The 17,724-nt window shown below is 38.3% G+C and overlaps 1 protein-coding gene across 3 annotated transcripts in view; it reads left to right on the top strand.

Annotated features, from left to right (window-relative positions):
* Positions 1-17,724, top strand: part of PTPRN2 (protein tyrosine phosphatase receptor type N2) — a 649,793-nt gene that overhangs the window by 574,754 nt on the left and 57,315 nt on the right. For all 3 annotated transcript variants that reach the window (XM_084509497.1, XM_084509495.1, XM_084509496.1), the window contains one exon: positions 13,372-13,519. In XM_084509497.1, the coding sequence (XP_084365623.1) occupies positions 13,372-13,519 (148 nt within the window). The remainder of the gene's footprint in view (positions 1-13,371; positions 13,520-17,724) is intronic.

Genomic DNA, 17,724 nt, shown 5'->3' with positions numbered 1-17,724 from the left:
AAGCACTTTCTTTATAAGAGCATGTTTTGTATATAATATAATTACATGTTGGGTCAAGGACATAAAGATTTCTTTTTAATCTGTAAAAATCCCAACACTCCCTGTAGACCACAATATGTGGTCTTGGTACAGCTTGGTAGGCTGTAGTTAAGAGGCAAAATTTGTCAAGGATGAAATTATTGCCAAATCCTAAATCAAAACCTTCCTAAACACAGGAGTATTTCTGATGCAGGTATTTATCTGTTGCTTTCCTTTAGTAGAAAGACACCCAGAAGAACTAATTTGTTTAACCACAAGTGCCACAGAGAAGCAGGAACATAAAATCTTTGGGCTGATGGCCAATGACCAATGACTTAGTACATGTGTGTCTTAACAACTGAATTTTGGGAAACTTTGTCCTTCAGGTAGGATTTGGGAGCCTGAAATGAGAAATTTTGATTAAAGCCACTGGGAGCCTTTCAACTAACTTCAGTAACCAAAATAATAATAAGCTGACTCTTACATAGCATTTTTGATCAGTAGGTTCAAAGCTCTTTTTAAAGGTCAGTATCATTATCCTGTCTCTTTATTCTAGGAAGCACAGGCATGGATAAGGAACTGTCTGACCACGACTAACCTTAAGGTCAGAAGCAGAGCCAGGAGTAAACCACCATTCTCTGGTGTTACAATGCTCTGCTCTCACAGCTAATCACATTGGCTCTAATAAACAAGGGATCATATCGAAGGGTAATATTTTTGCCCTTTTTTGTCCCTCATTAGTCTTTTTTAAGGACATGAAAGCATGACATAAAAGAATATGGGAGTTCTGCACCTGGGTTTGTCATGTTTGATTCTGCAAGTTTAGTTTTGGCCTCATTATCTAAGAGCAAACTATTCCATATTTGGAGAGCTGGCTGAAAAATATTAAATACACAGTGGAAACCTTATGAAAACCAAACCAATGATGTACAGTCTATGGTTAGTTATCCCTGTGATGTAAAAGGATGCCATCTACTCATTTTTGGGTCTCTTTTAAATTTATAAGTGTTCTTGAAGATTGTATTTTCAATCTGCTAGATCATAGCCATTGCAGACCTGCACACACATACCACAAGTTTTTGATTCTTTAATTTGCTTTTTCCTTCTGTTTAGCAGTAAGTAGTACTTGTGTTGTCTACTCAAAACTACTGGTGTCAGTGTTTTTTTCCTTGGTTCAGGAAGCAAAGTGTTCCAATGAAAAGGCACAGAACACAGGGAAATTTGAACTGTTACTGGTTATAAGCCAAATTAGCTTCTTTCCATAGCATTGTTTGTTTGGTTTATGTTTCTTTGTTTTGTTTTTCTGATTTCCTTTCTTACCAGTACAGTGCCTTCTTTCTTCTTTTTACATCTTTGTTGGCCTCTACAGCCATCTCTTGGCTTCTTTTTCTGTCCTCTTTCACATTGCATTTCCCTTATTATTTTCTTTTTGCCACTTTAAATATTCTCATTTGTAGATTAGACTAGTGTTCCTCAAACTTCTTTATGGTTTGGTCTCTTACTGGCTCACATGCTGTCAAGTAAACCCAAGAGTCCAAGGAGTAGGTAAGATGTCTTCAGCTTGCATACTTCTAAAGCTTTTCTACCACTACTTCACAGCCCCTTTTGAATGCTGGCATGAGAAAAATACTTGAACATCACTGAGCTAGGCCAACCTCAACTGAAAATCTCATGGAGCATAGATTAAAGATAACGTAAAAGTGGGATATTTCCTGTACATTTGGGAGCTGAGTAGATACCAGCTACATCTTTCTCATGACCAGCATTGATTAGCCTCCTACTGCATGGCGGTTCAGCCATAGCCATGAGTGTGACATGGAAAGGGGAGAGCCAGGTTAGTCTTCTCCCACAGTTGTCTCTGAAAGTATTGAAAGTACTTCTGAAGAAAAAAGAGTTTCTTCGGTGCTTATTGTCCTCACTGGCAGTTACTCTAGTTGGGTTGCTTGTCTGCAGGTAGAAACTTTCCCCACACCACAAGAGGAGAGTCTGGGTCGCTGGCTGGTGAATGGCTGAGACTTCATCTGCCAATATAGCTACATGGGCTGAGAAATCTGTGGGTGGGAAAGCTTTGTCCTATGAAGAAAAGCTGAGAGAGCTGGGGATGTTCAACCTAGAGTAGAGAAGGCTCCGGGGAGACCTTGGTGTGGCCTTTCAGTGCTTAAAGGGGTCTTATAGAAAGGATGGAGAAGGACTCTTTACTTAGGTAGATAATGATAGGACTAGGGGGAATGGTCTTAAACTAAAAGAAGAAGAATTTAGATTAGACATTAGGAAGAAACTCTTTATAGTGAGGGTAGTGAGGCACTGGCACAGGTTGTCCGGAGAAGCTGTGGCTGCCCCATCCCTGGAGGTGTTCAAGGCCATGATGGATGGTGCCCTGGGCAACCTGCTGTAGTGGGTGGCATCCCTGTCCATGGCAGGGGCTTGGAACTAGGTGATTTTTAAGGTGCCTTCCAACCCAAGCCATTCTATGATTCTATGACAGCAATTTGCAAACATGGATCTTCCTAGGTCTGGGATGTAGTTCCAAACTGGTCTTTGAGTGCTAAGATTTGACCATTTCTGGAATTTGAAGTTTCCTGGCTCTGCCTGTTATGTGAGTTTTCTAAGAAAAAAGCTGATTATCCAGTCTGTTCTTCCCCTGCTTTTTCTCACAGGTGACCATATGTTCACTTGCATTTGTGTATATTCTGCAGCTAGGCTGTGGATATAATATGGGTTGCAAGACTTCTTAGATGTCATATTACAGATTCTCAATTTTCACACAAACCTGTGTGCGTTTATATATACAAACTCACATTACCAATTTTTATACCTTAAAAAAAAAGAAAGAAAGAAAGAAAAACTGAAAAGTAGAGGGATTTTCCTTTGTGAGTCATGATTTGGTCCTGGAGGAATACTGTTTCGCTTTTATTCACACATTTAAGAAGGGTAGTAAGAGTATCGCTCCTTATCCCTTTCCTCTAGAAGGGATGTTATATCCATAGAAATAATATTTTCCTTCCACCCTCGAGATGGCCACTGTCTAGTAGAGTCATAATTTGCCCAACTGTCTATAAATCACATCATGTGCTGTATCACTTTGATGTACTTGGTCATGGTTGCATGGGTTTTCCTACTCTCATTATCTCTGAAGAACTTGACCATGCTTGAAGAAAATATTATTTTTAAACATGACGTTTTCAGAATTCTATATTTATCTCCTGGTAATTTTTATATATAGTAAATGAAGATGACTGTACTAGTGCTCTGAAAAGAAACACAGACTTTAATTCATTAAAATCTAAATTTGCAAATACAGTATCCAACCGGGAACCCAAATTTAGATGCTTAATTGAGTTAGCAGAGCTTGTAGAGGAAGAAGGCAGGGAATTTGGTTTTGTGTTTTCAGCAAGGTGTAATTAGCATGTGTAGTAATATATTTTTAAAATTTTCTTTTCAGACTTACAACATCATTAGCAGGCATATAAATAAATCAGATATGTCTTGGATTGTGGTATGATGTTCAAACCATTAGTAAAAATATATACTGAAGAGATAATCTGAAAAATAGGATTAATGTGTAAGAAGAAAATTAAAATTTCTTGTGAGATTGGAATTGGACATCCAATATTTATTGTAGAGTTCAAGGACTTGACTTTTTTGGTGGTGGTGGTTTTGTTCGTTTGTTTGTTTGTTTGTTTGTTGCAGTTTTCCTACTACTTTTTATTCAACTGTATAGCTTGTGCTTTTGCTGTTTAACAAAACTACCAAAAGCTCTTCTCAAGATGCCCCATTTGAAGAATTCAGCTAACACTGTCCTTGGTGTCAGTTCGTACAGCGCAGAATTGTCTTTAATAGAGAGGTTTGGGTATTTGTTTTGAATTTATTTTTGGTTTTAAGAAATGTTATATCACATGCTGTGAAACAGCAGTATTTGACTATGGTCTAGCCCCCTATTTTTCAAAATAATATTCTTCTTTTATTTAAAGCTTATTAATTATTTAGGAGTTTTATTGTGAAATCTACTCCAAGAAGTACAGAAAGACTGGCAACTGATTCTGGCTAATTCATCTTTTACATTTTTATTACTTAGTTTGGCACGTCTTGTATAAATAGAATCTAATGTGCATAAATTATATTCCTGAATTTGTCAACCACTTAAACCTTCTGCTTCTAAACAAAACAACAAAATAAAATAAAATAAAATAAAATAAAATAAAATAAAATAAAATAAAATAAAATAAAATAAAATAAAATAAAATAAAATAAAAGAGAACAACAACAACAACAAAAAAAAGCTGTCATAATTCCATTAGAATTAGAACATTTGATATGTTCTAGTTACCAAAATGTTATCAGATATGTATTCGTGAAGGCTGCATAACCTTTAGTTCTTTCTATAAACATGATCACAAGAAAAGTAAAAACCAGTGGTCGAGAAGACTGAGCTCTAAATTTCCCTGCAAAGTAGCTGTGTTAGAAGCATATTCTCTGACCCTGGGAAATTCACTTCAATGTTTCTGCCCTTTCATTTTCACATCTGTGAAGCATCGATGATACTTGCCTCCCCTGCAGAAGTAATGTGAGTACTTTCAGACAGCTGGACAGAAGGAGCTATAGAAATACAGAGACTGTAAGGGAGCAAATTATATTCCTTTTATGGTAATCATCTTCTCCTTTTTGTTGAGGTTTATTTAAAGCAAAGTAATTGCAGGGGTGAAACTTCGTAGGCATAATTTAGATTTCAAGAAAGGGGGTAAGGAGGAGGAGATGGAGGTGGTTGTATTTTAAGGCCCAGAAGACACCATTAAGTAGATGATAATCCTTGAGAAGGGTTTCTTTGTAGAGTGAATTTCTTTCCCTTCTGCTATATTTAGGAAAAGCTTTGTCGAGTATTTCATAATTAAGCTATTTTTTAAAATGTTTAATTTCTTAGCTATGTTTCATTTCAAACATATACCTGCTTCCATTATTCCCATCTTGAGCAATGTTTATGTCACATGTATTTTCCAAGATTTCCTCTAGAGCTGAAAGCCTCCAGCAGTCCACACCAGGTTGTATCCATCCATTTCACTGGGATTTCATTGAGCACCTTTGGCAGCTGGGAGCTGTAAGAAAAGGGATTAGCAAGTGTTTGTCTGACACACAGTGATCCCAGCACCTGCTGATTGGATTGAAGTAATCCTTTTACGAGTTACAAAACTCTATTATCAGAGCATTAACAGAGGGGGAGGCAGTGATATATGCTACATTAAGGGTATATTAATTTAGGTAAACAGAACATAGGTTGCCATTTAATGTACTTGTGAATTACAGTTATTCTCACAAAAGTTGCACAGTAGTCATTTCATGCATAATGTCATACACTGCGCAGGCAAGGATGATATTTCTCTAGAAACCCAAGGGCAATTGTTTTGAATTATTTTAGATGGCATGCCTGAAGCATGACTGTGCGCTCTGCGTACATGCTTAGTTGTTTACAGCAATCTTTACATCTAAAAATACAAAGTCGAAACTTTGTAGTGTCATTTTTTATTGTTGGCTGACATCACCATTGAAGGTTATTTATTTCCTAATAATACACCTGATTTGAAACATAATGGAATTTTTCTCAGCCAGACTGAGTAGTTGCCTTGTCAGACAATTGCCTCCCTCTATGTTTTTAGTTTTCCTTCATCACCTACCTTATTATATGTGATATTAGTAGTGGTTTATGCCAAGCTACAAGTAAAGCTGCATAGTAGCTTTCAATACTTAATTAAAAAGGCTTCAAAATTACTCTTTTCACTGTTGTATTCAGATACTGAGAAATATGAGAAAAAATAGATCAAAATATGTTACTTTAGTAATATGTCTCCAAGCACTGAAGAAGTAGAGTATTTTCTCAGTGTATTTTATAAAGACAAAAAGCACGCCTCCAGTGTTTTTTTTTCCTAGATTTTTTTTATTTGTGGTTACTTTAGACAGTTCTCAATTATAACATCGGGAGATCCAGAATAACATGGTACAAGTGAGAAGAGAAAAAGGGACCTCCATTATGAAAAGAGTTGACAAATCAGATGATGAAATCCTGGCTCCAGTGAAACCAGGAGTATTGCCATTGACATAAGTAGATGCAGAATGTTCCCCAGGATTGAACGTATTTGAGAATGTATAGCCAGATGTTAATTTACTGAAGTTTCTTCCAGGTATGAGTTCTGTGAGATACTGAGAATGAGTTGCCACAACAGAATTTTGATTTTATTTCATAGATATATATTGTGTAAAGTCACAGTTCTCTACAGGTAAAATTGAAAACTGGATTTGCCATGTTAGAAGTAAAGTTAGTGCTTTTAACAGTTACAGAGTGAAATCTGATACGTATCATCTCTTGGGAACAAGTATATACTCTGCATTATTGCAGGTTGGTTGGATCAGATCGTCAAGAACACCTATGTTGTTTTAACAGAACTGTAACTATTGGAGAAAACTGGGATTTTCTTAGTGTATTGGTTGACTGAAGGAACTATATTGATTGAAGTAGTGCTTCCTGTCTTTATGGTCTGCTTTATTAAGCAGGAAATGTAGGAAAGAAATGGGCATGTATGTATGGTCTGGTTCCGTACTTTCTTTCATGGGACACCACTGTGAATATGGAAGCACACGTGGTGAGCTTGCAGCCATCATCTGCAGGAGCATCACAGCAGCTCAGAAGTAAAGAGCTGACCTTCTGTATACAAGGAAGAGCCCAATGTAACTTCAGTATTTCTATGAAACTGTGTTAGGAGATAGAGGAAATGCTTATACAATGTGAAAAAATGTCTGTGTGGTCTGCATATGGTTCTTTTGGAATTCTAATAGTGACACATCTTAGGGAGCTTTATTTGAGCAGTACTGGACAAGTGTGGGTGCATGAGAATAGAAGAATAATGTAATCATAATTTTAAAAAAGAGGAATGGGGAGAAGGAAAGAGAAATGTTCCTTTCTGTTGCTATTGCATGAGAGCAGACTCCAACCCTCGAATGTAATGGGACATATATTAAAAAAGAAATTTGTGATTATCTAGCGAGAGATTTTTCAAGGGCACAAAAGAGAGATAAGTGTGAGGGTCTCATTTAAGATGATGGGGAAGACTGGAGTCTTTCCTTTGTGTGTTTGCTAATCTCCTCCATCCTTTCCATTGAATAACTGCACAATGAGTAAGAATGTGCATAATTTTATAAAGACTAAATCTTGCCTGGACAAACTTGATTACTTTTTATTTAACTAAAATTACAAAACCAGTAGATGAAGTGAAAACAACAGATGTAATATACCTGAATTTTAATAAAGCCTTGAAACTGTCTCATGAGTAGTTAATTGAAAAATTAATGTCAGGGTTTTTTTAGAAGACAATTATATGGATTGAAATGTGGCTAAAGGATGATGCACAAAGAGTAATGATTAAAAGCTATATGGTAGTATCTTGGCAAAGTACAGGAATTGGTGTTAGATATAGTTCTGTTTAACTTTTGGAACATCCACATCTGGAAGTGGATGGAAATGACGAGTGACTTTTACAAATGGTATTGCACTGCAAGGTGCTGCACAGAAGTGATGACAGAGGGATAATCCAGGAGCTTGGAAAACATACACCTGAAAACACGTACAACAAACATGGTTAAATTATCTTTCAAGAAAACAACCAGAAGAGGAGAGGTGTATAGTTTGCATAGGTCCATTTATTCATGGATCAATACAGTGAAGATATTGAAATATATACAAGAGGAAATTATAAAGAACACCAACATACTTTGTAAGCAAACTAGAGCTGTAATGAATGGAAGGGTGACAATCAGTAGCAAATTAAGCTTGCAATAGGAAAGCCATAGTTTTGGGATGCCTTTGAAAAAGCCATCTCCAATAAGGAGCACTATCCCTTATTGGAAATACTTGAATACTTCCAGGAGTAAAATGTATAGTCCAGAACAGTTTGTGTCCCAAGGAATAGTAATGAGCCGTGGTTTAGGTTCCTACTTTAGATATGGGGCACCTAACTGTAGCTAGCAAAGTTTCTTCATGAAGTAGAGAAAACAAGGCCTTGATGCAGGTAACCAGAGTGGGCTCTTCAGTCTCTAACTTCTGTAGCAGGCAGGGAGAATGGTATGAGTGGAAAAAGATAAATTTACTTTGAAGCCACTAGTGGTAAGGCATTAAAAAGAAGGAGAGATTCATGTGCTGTGTTGAAAGTAAATTGGATTTACCTAGAGAAATGAAATACGCTTTACATACAGTGATTATATATGGTTAATGAAATACGCAGGAGGAGGGCAAAAGTCTAAGCTGAATAACAAAACTGCAGAGAACAGCGTAGCCTACAAATTAGCAATAAACAAAGCCCCCCCCCCCCAAAAAAAAAAAAAAAAAAAAAAAAACTTTACATAAGTCAATAGGAGAGAATAATAAAAATAACTTTTTCACATATGGTCTTTTGGTGTTTATAGCATTTTTGCAGTTGCTATATAATAGCTAAGGCCAGTTCTCTCCCATCTACATCCCTTCTGAGGAAGCTGGTGAAGCACCATGGCATTGCCCTGTGGTCTTCTCTGTCCCCACCACCTCTACACAGCAAGGCAGGACCAGCTACCACTGTTGAAAGGTTTCATTTCTCCAAAGCCTGCAGCATGTGCTGTGCTGTTCTGGGGGTCTGGTGGAAAAAATGAGAGGAGGAAGGGCAGAGGGTCTCACAGCTTTTGCTGAGGATGCCTGTTTTGGAGGAACTGATCCCTCTGGAAGTTATATGCCCTAGAGGTGTGTAAAACTGCTTTTCCTCTCACCCAATTTTGGGTAGTTCACTTTTTTACTATTGTCCAGGGAGTATATAGCAGGATGAGCAGAGGCTGAGCATGGAAAGTATCCCAGGCCAACTGGGATTTATGATGTAGACTTATTTTTCTTAGTTGGAGAAATAGTACATTATGTACCTGGCAGCAATGCTGTGCTCACCCATGTGCCTGTTCCCTGCTGAAGTACTGAGGCACAGAGCAACAACAGCTTAGATGCTGTCACATCCAATTCTTGCTTTGATTTTCTCTCTGTACCTCCAGAAAAAGCAGCAAGAGTTTCAGAGCAGTGGTTCTCATGTTGTTAGGTGAAGGGTGTGAATTTGAGCAGTCACTGTTCACAAGGATTAGGATAATGTCCCATCCACTTTTTCAGCTGACATTTGAGATTGAATTAGACCTGTCGAGGCCTGTCAATTTAAGAGTTCCCTATCTTTTCATTAAAGGAGACATCCTCAGTCAGGAAAAGGGTGTCTAATCAAGTACCATATTGGAATATGTTGTCAAAAACAATTGCTTTTTGAAATAGCTGAACATCAGCTAATAAAATAGACATTTTTGAAACAAACAACTTGACAGATACAAACCATAGCATCTCTGAAGAAGGTATTTGGAGTGTACTGGGTCTCATCTAAGGAGGGGGAGTGAGAGAACAGTTGTGGTGTTTAGCTGCCCAGCACGGTAAAACCCCCACATGGAGATAGAATTTAACTGTGATATTTGTTAACCTTAATTTAGCCACGGAGCAAGCATTGGATGCCACTCCTTGAGCAAAGAAAAAAGTACAGGAAAATAAAGTGGTTTGACACAATATTACAATATCAACCGAGAACTCAGGAAGCTTTACCAAATTCAAGCCAGGCCGTTGTACTCTTTGTGCCTATAGACTCGTGGTATCATCTAGGTTTGAAAAGACTTTCAAGATCACCAAGTCCAACCATCACCCTGACCTACTGAGTCCCATCAGGCATGTTGAGTCTGTCATAGCATTTGCCACAGGTACTGGTTCTCTTGGCCAGAGATTCATTGTCCCTGGGATGCTTTTTCATCCTCTCTCTGAAAGCTAATCTGTTGCATTGCAACTGGTATGTCTTACACAACATACAACATACACAAGCTTTTACAGCATGTCCCCTCTCCACATACATTGCTGGGAGAGGGGGTGACTTTGCATCCTCCTTAACACCATGAAAAGTTGGGTAGTGAGAGTATCTCATCTGTGCATAGAAGAGAAAGTATAAACTGGGATGTCAGTTGTCCTTGCAGTTGAGGCCTTGTGGAAGGAACTTAATGAAAATTAAGATATGTCAGGAGATCTAGCCGAGCAGGCAGTTGTGTTTAAATATCAGCACATGCTTGGGATTACAGGGCATGTCTTGATGTGGGCATGTTGGTGAGACCAGACTTCCACCCTTTGCTTTGAGGAGCTTTGTGGTGCATTACAATAATGGTGGTGACAACCTCTATTTATTTTGCCAGCTGCTGTGGGACAAGGAAAATCATGCGCATGTTTGACATGTTGGTAATGAATTTCTTTTGTACCAGGCAAACGCTGCAGAATGTCTCATGAAAACATCCTAATTAAGGAGTGGATCTGAGTAGACACACAATCTCTAAAATATCAGAAGTTCCACTCAATTTAATGTACATCCAGCAGTTCCCACGAGAGCATTTCAAAATCACTAAGCTTCTGTTTAGCAAAATGGGGATGAGAGCAGGGGCTCGGAAGGACTGTAAATGAAAGATTACTTAACTCTGAGGGAATTGTCTGACTTCTGAATGTTTTCGAGCAGGCTTCTTTCTCAGTAGCTATTTAAACATGTGCATAAAGCAGATGTTCATACTGAGCTGAGCCTTCCACAGGTCCGTTCAAATAGTCAAATGCTTTTCAAGATCTGTCAGGAAGTGTTCTGTGAATCTGATCCACACGATGCAGGTGTCGAAACTACATGAAAAGTGGCTGTCTGGTGAAAGTAAAGATTGCAGTGTGTTTTCATTTGTACTTTCATTTTTAAAACACTCAGGATTTCCTTAAAAAGGAAGGTAAAAGTAAAAAGTTTTCCTTTTAAAGAAGAGGTGAGTTGTTTACAAATTCATATCCACTAAAAGCAATCAAAATACCTTAACTGTGACATATTTAGCAATTTTATTTTATTTTTAAAACACAGTCCTTGAACTTGTGAAACATTCCTGAAGCTTTTCCTACAGTTTCATGGACCTCACAGTATTTTGGAAAGGTTTGGTGTTGGCAGACCCATGTATCTTCATAAAATGTCCCTGAAGTCAGTGAGACATTGGTGATGGGCATGTCAAAGTGAATCAGATTACAAAACTGTGGTTTAAAATGGGGAAGATCTGGTATCTGCCCCTTGCCTGCCTGATCTCTGCCTGCCACGTGCAGAACTGCTTTCCTGAGGCAAGAGTCCTGGCCCTGTGGTACTCTAAGATTTCACCATTTTTCCCCCTTTTCCTCATAACAAATTCTTATATGCCCATATCTCTGTGTAGGAGGAATTATCTTTTTCTGATGACGTTCAGTGTACAGGTCCAGGCACAGATTTACCCGGAGAAAAGAGCAGGATAGAGATCCTTTCCCCAGCAGCAACACCCATTTGGCAAGGACAAGCGAACTGTCAGAGGTTGGGATCCTCCCAGCAGCCTGCAGCTTAGGGCTGGGCTCACATTTTCTGACCCACTGAGAGATGGGGCCACGCAGCTCCCTTGGCTCCCCATCAGTCAGGTCAAGGCCCTGTTCCCTGCCATGTTTTTTGCTTCATTTGAGCAAGGAAGCAGTCACACAGTAGGTGTTTTGATTGTATCTAGGCCACCACTATTTTGTACCTCCTTCAGAAACCCTTCTTCCAACGCAATATGTTTCTGTGTCCTTAAAGAAGCATTCAGGTAGTCTTTCTGGAAGCATCACTTCTTGAGTAGCTTTTCACAAACGGGCACGATTTAAAAATCTCGTATAAAGATGCACACATCTGACAAACCTTGCACAAGACAAAGCTGTGTCAGAAGCTCTTTTGTAACCAAAAAAAAAAATAATTCCAGCAACCTGCTTCACCTGTTTGGTGGGGAGTGCAGCGAATGACAGCTTTAGCAACGCTCACATTTGGCAGATGAGTTTGGAGCTTTCTGCACCTTCTGTTAAACCTGCCAAGAGGGCAGGATAGTCTTCTTTCTTTAAAGCATGTCAGGGAAGGACTCTTTGACATAACAGAGGTGCTCTCTGGTTTTCTAAGCAGTTAAATGGCTTTTTATACTTTTTGGTAATTTTTTACAAGGAGGTTTTCTAGACAGCATCAGTATATGCTCCAGCAGGAATCCCTTGGACTAACATGGGGCCCTGAGGTATCCACAGCTCTGTTCCTGACTCCTCTCCAGATCCTCAGCTCACCCCTAAACAACCTGTTCTGTTTTTCAGTCTGTTTAAGGATGTTAACTTGGGTGTAATCTGCAATTTTTCTGTTGCTCTGAAAGGTTATTTTGTCTGCATAAGTAGGCTTTAAGTACCAGGTGATAGTTTTCTTTATGTGACTGTTAAAGGGAAGAAACAATATCTGTTCTTCCCCACCATTCCTCCTTCTTCCTCTCTTCCTATTACCTACTTGGAACAATTTTCAGGACCATGAGATGAAGGAGCAGGATTTTATTTCACTGTTGGCAAACCACTGGAACTGAACTGATCTGGGTCTGTACTGAACCTCCAGTCTTGTGAGATCTGCAAAACCTACACCAATATTCTCATTCCTGGGACAGCCTGTTAAATTTTCTTTGGAGATGCTTCTCCTAACACTATTGACTTTGCTGAGTGCCAGGTACAAGGCACAGTCTTTGACAACATATATTAATATTAATATTAATTAACACCACCTTCTTAGTTCAAGACCTGCTCCATGCCTATCCCTGTGTAGTAGGAGCTCCTCATGACCCAGGACCTGAACTATGACACTTAGCCTGGCAATTTTTTAATTCTTCTCAGCAGATGTATTGTTGATGATTCAGGTTTCATGTAACTTGCATATGTGTGCTTGAACTTTAGTTTTAAAAACTTCAGTTTGTCTTGAGCTGTTGTTGTATGAAGTCATTTTTATCCATGGACTCTTGTTTCTTTTCCACTGCCTGTGTACTGTGTATTTTCTGTGTACTGAAGAAGAAATAGCTTGCTCCCAAAGCTCCATGACTGGGGGTTTCAAGCATTTCTTCTCAGTTAGTGCTGGTGCATTGTAGTGTTCATATTTTGAGTAGCACAAATGAGCCTGACATAATCTCTCTTCAGTAAATGAATTAGTAATAAGACTGAGTGTGCTGTGTCCCCAAAGCTCAGGACTCCTGTGCTCTGATTTTTGACTCCTGACCATTCTTCCCTCCCTTTAGGATAAAGTCCAAGTTTCTGAACTTTCAACAGTTTTAAAACTTGGAAACGAACTCTGAGCAAGTACTTGGATAAGCTCTGAATTGTACCTGAAGTCTTCCCATTCTGCTTTCTATTCTGAGATACATCCTTTTAGCTTCGCTTTGAGACCAGATAAGCCAATGCTTAATACAGTATTCTTTTATTTCCAGTCCTACATGGAAGATCATCTGAAAAATAAGAATCGTCTGGAGAAAGAGTGGGAAGCTCTTTGTGCTTACCAGGCTGAACCCAATGCCACCACCACCGCACAGCAGGAGGAAAATATCCAGAAGAATCGCTCACGGGCTGTGGTACCATGTATGTATGCTTTACTTTGCATGGTTACACTTTAAGTTCTCAATACAATTCTCAATACCCTTTGCACAGTGGTTTGAGAGCTACAGATGACAGGCAAACAGAATACAGAGTTGTGTATATGTGTACTAGAAGATAATAGCTATAAATATTGGCTGGGTGCATGTCCTGTTCTCATTTCAGATGCTGTTTATCTCCTTAGAAGTTGCATATATGTTACAAAAATGCACAAGTATGTCACCCAGCACTGCTGCTGCAGCTGTGCTGTCTCATGAAATTCAATAGCCAGGGTGTTTTTCAATGCTGGAATATACTTTCTGTGCAAGAGTGGCATCTGTAGCCATTCAACAGAAAGAAGTTTGGCTTGTGTTTAGACAAGTTGGTATCATGTCCATCCAACAGTAATACCAGCAGTCTATAATCAGAGCTAGATGATCTGTTTATCAGATACTCAGCTGTACTGAATGAGCCCCTTTAGGTTTCAGTGGATAAGCTTGCAAACTGGCTTCTCTCTCTTCTAGGCTTACGATGAAAAGGAAAAAGAAAAAAAAAAAAAAAAAAGAAAAAAAAGCAGACAGTGTTTATATTCCTAGAATTTGCTTTTTCCTGTAAGCAGCCACTTTTTTTGAGCTTGAAATAAAAACTCAATTTCTTATGCAAATATATATCTCATAGATTACATTGGTAGTCCATGGCCACACATTTTATTAAGCAACCAATGAAACAAAACTGAAACTGAGAATATATGCAGAGACCACAGCAACAAAAATGCTCTCAATCAGTGTGCCCACAATCCAGCTGGGTAGCTTGGCAAACACATATAGCTATTTTAAATTTTAAAGTGCCCTGAAAACATTAATTTTCCCTATGAGAGCCTAGAGTAAGTACTATTCCTCCATTAGAAATGGGGAAATGACAGGTAACACATTAAGTAAATGTCAGAGCCAGATTTGGAGTGAAGATTGTTTGGAGCTGCATAATTTCACTGAGCCCATCAGTGCCTGCATATTTGTTTCAGCAGGATTTGGCTCTCCTTAGTGTAGACGTTCCTTCTGCTGTACTGTACTGCTTGGGAGAGGAGTGCAGTAGTTTGGCAATACAAATTCTCCTGAACAATATGGTGCTGGTCAAAAGTCTGCAAGCAACACCTGACTGACTTCATTTGTTTGGGGATCAGACCTATTGGAAAATTCTAAAAACGTAAGCAAGAAAGTTAAATGAGTGCAAGACTTCTGTGCTCTTTTGTGTCCCGAAAAAAAACAGCATTTAATGGACATAATACAAAGTGAAAATTGTTCCATGATAATGTGTATTGATCCAAATTGATCTTCTTGCTTAAGTTGTTCTTGTCAATGTGAACTTACAGTGTGGACCATCTTAAGCTGTTTCAAGACCCTGTTCCAAAGTTAAGCCAGATTGTTTCTATTTGCTGCCTTGGAGACAGCATGGGAGTCGCAGGTGTTGCCAGAAATTGATGCTGGTTATTCAGATGATGCAGTAAATATGTCTGCATGATACAATGAGCAGTGAGATAGGGACCTTCAGACTAGAACAGTCTAGTCATGAGTCCAGAAGCATTATAGCTGTAGCAGGGCTAAAGAGCAGAAAATTTGAGCTTGGGTGTCATGCCACACTAGAGAGCTGAGCTATTTTCAGAGCGGAGCTGATAGCTTTTTTTCATCATATTGTACCAAGTGGATGAATCAGCCTACAGTGATCAGCCATCAGTTTACAAATCCCTGCCCCTTGCTTCTTCCATGGTGCATTGTATCCCTGTTCTTCTCAGCACTGAGTCCAGACTGAATCAATACTACTCATGAAGGTATTTGGACACCAACAGGGTGTCTGCAGTTTATTTAAAGCTTTAATTATAAATGTTTTAGTGCACTTAAAGTCTCTTAGTACTTCTACAAGAGGAAAATGCTATTTCATGGCTTTGTTACAACATGAAAACTTCTGTTCTGGCTATTAGCATACTTGGAACTTTCCATTGTGACTGAGTTGCACAAAATTACCTGCTCTTACTTTCCAAAGTTGCTGTGTACTGGTAAACAGCTGTCATGTTATACCCCTCAAACTACTTTGATGATAGGTGAAAAGCATGGCACATAGCTTAAACAATAATAAATTTTGATGAGATGGTGGTTATTGTACATTCTAGGATTAGACTGACTTGAGAAAGAGCCCAGTTTGCCCAGGTTTTGACTGACATGAAAACTGTAGCAAAAAGTCACAGATTTGCTTCTGAATAAATTAAGAAGCAAAGTTGATATTCTTTTGATATGCTACTAAGTTGTTATGCTATATTCAAAGTATTCTCAGAGTAATGCCTTGTTAGCATTTCCTTACCCTTTTCATATTCATAATCACCTTGACAAGGTAAAACAAGATTGCCAATTCATGCAAAAGATTTCATCTTAGGAAGGCTTCAAAGAAGCTTTCATATCACGTTGTATTTACTTCACTTTTTCCTTTCTCAACCACTCTTAAAATATTGGGATATTATTCTTACTGATTACATAACTGATGTCATTTCTAGATAAACAAGATCTTTAAGCTCACAATTCTATCCTATCTTATTCTTTTACGTGTCTTCTCTCTTTACAGATTCTAAAATATTTGGTGGCAGAAGCATCTCAACACTGCACTTAGTTAATTAATTACTAGTTTAAAATATTCAAAGTGAAGTAACTCAGACCTTCCAAATTAATAAAATTTCATCATTTTATGCAAGCAACAGGAAGGTTGCCATAATTTAGGGTAATGCAGTGCCTCCTTTTCTGTATGAACACATGAACAGCCCCATTTGTTGATGTCAAAAAAAAAATGGTTTTTGCATTTAATTTTCTCTTCTTGCATCTCTGAAAAACACATCAATAGGATCAATACTGCATGTTGTTATATATGAGAGTATGTGTGTATACCATAGATATATACATGCATTTTAAACATCTGGGAAATATTCTTTGCAGTGAGCATCTTGTCTATCATCACTCTGTCCACAGGTCGTGGTATATATTAGAGCAAGCTGCTTATTCGTGATTCTTCATCATGATTCTTCACAGTCTTCAGACTGTTCCACTTTTGCTCCTCAATAGTTCTTCACTTTCTTACTTCAGTGTAGTTCTGTAAAGTGCTTTTATATCTGCATGTATGTAGAGGGGAAAATGCCAGTCTAAATCTGTACAGAGGAAAACAATGGTCCAGGCAAAAGGTGCCATCTTGGTTGTTGGGAGTGATGCCCTGCTATGCGATGCCAGGTTTCAGACAACCAAAATTCTCCCATATGCACTGAAGCATCAAATTAATGATTCAGTGTGAGCATGATTCTGTGAAATCATAGATTAAGATGCATAAATTTAAGTGGCTCTATGTAGTTGGCTCCATGTGAACCAAATGTCAAAACTCCCATTACCACCATTGAAGTGCTCAGTCAGTGCAGTGGTACTGAAAGAGCTATGCAATGCCCAAAAATAGGTTTATGGTTTACAGTGGAATTAATAGCTCTAGGATGACCTTCAGATAGCCTGTGTGAGTTTCAGATGCTGGTCCAATAGGAAAGAAGCCTTTAGGTTTTGTGTCATATTTGTTAACCTTGTGCAAACATCTACTCTACAGTTTCTCATATGTTATGGAGTTGATGTTTAGCCAACTAAATCAAGTCCCATTAACTGTGACCTAGTATACATAGATACCATTATGTAAACAACTTAATTTAGGTGTCTCAGTTTATAAGCTGAGTTTTTATATATTGCAAACTCGTGTTTGCTTTATATTTTATCGTTTATCTTCTATTCTCTACACTTTATTCCTTATGCGTATAAAATACCACATTGTGTTGTATTTCTCCTCAGCTATATGTTAGTAGTAGCCTTCTTGTTTAGGAAGCCTCTCTCTGCCACACACGTCTATCTATACATTTTATTTTTCTCTCAGCTGTGGTTTGGCTCAAGCGATAACAAATGCAAAGTAGTGCAGCATTTGTCTGTAGCTATTGTAGATATTTGAAATGATGGCTAGTTGTAGCTTGCCCAGATTGCAGTAGCTAGTAACAGCATTTGTCTTTTCTCTCACTTCCTTATTATCTTCCCTCTCCCCTCCTATTTCTTCATTCATCTTTCTTGCTTGCTTTTTAGATTGATCTTATATTTCTTACTTTTCTTTCATCCCCTTCCTTTCTCTTTGTATCTCCTCATTTTCCAGCTCCT

Source organism: Aythya ferina, assembly GCF_964211825.1.
Source record: "Aythya ferina genome assembly, chromosome: 2".
In the NCBI taxonomy this organism is placed as follows: Eukaryota; Metazoa; Chordata; class Aves; order Anseriformes; family Anatidae; genus Aythya; species Aythya ferina.
The sequence above is the reverse complement of the archived record's forward strand: the minus strand, read 5'-3'. Positions and strand labels throughout refer to the sequence as shown.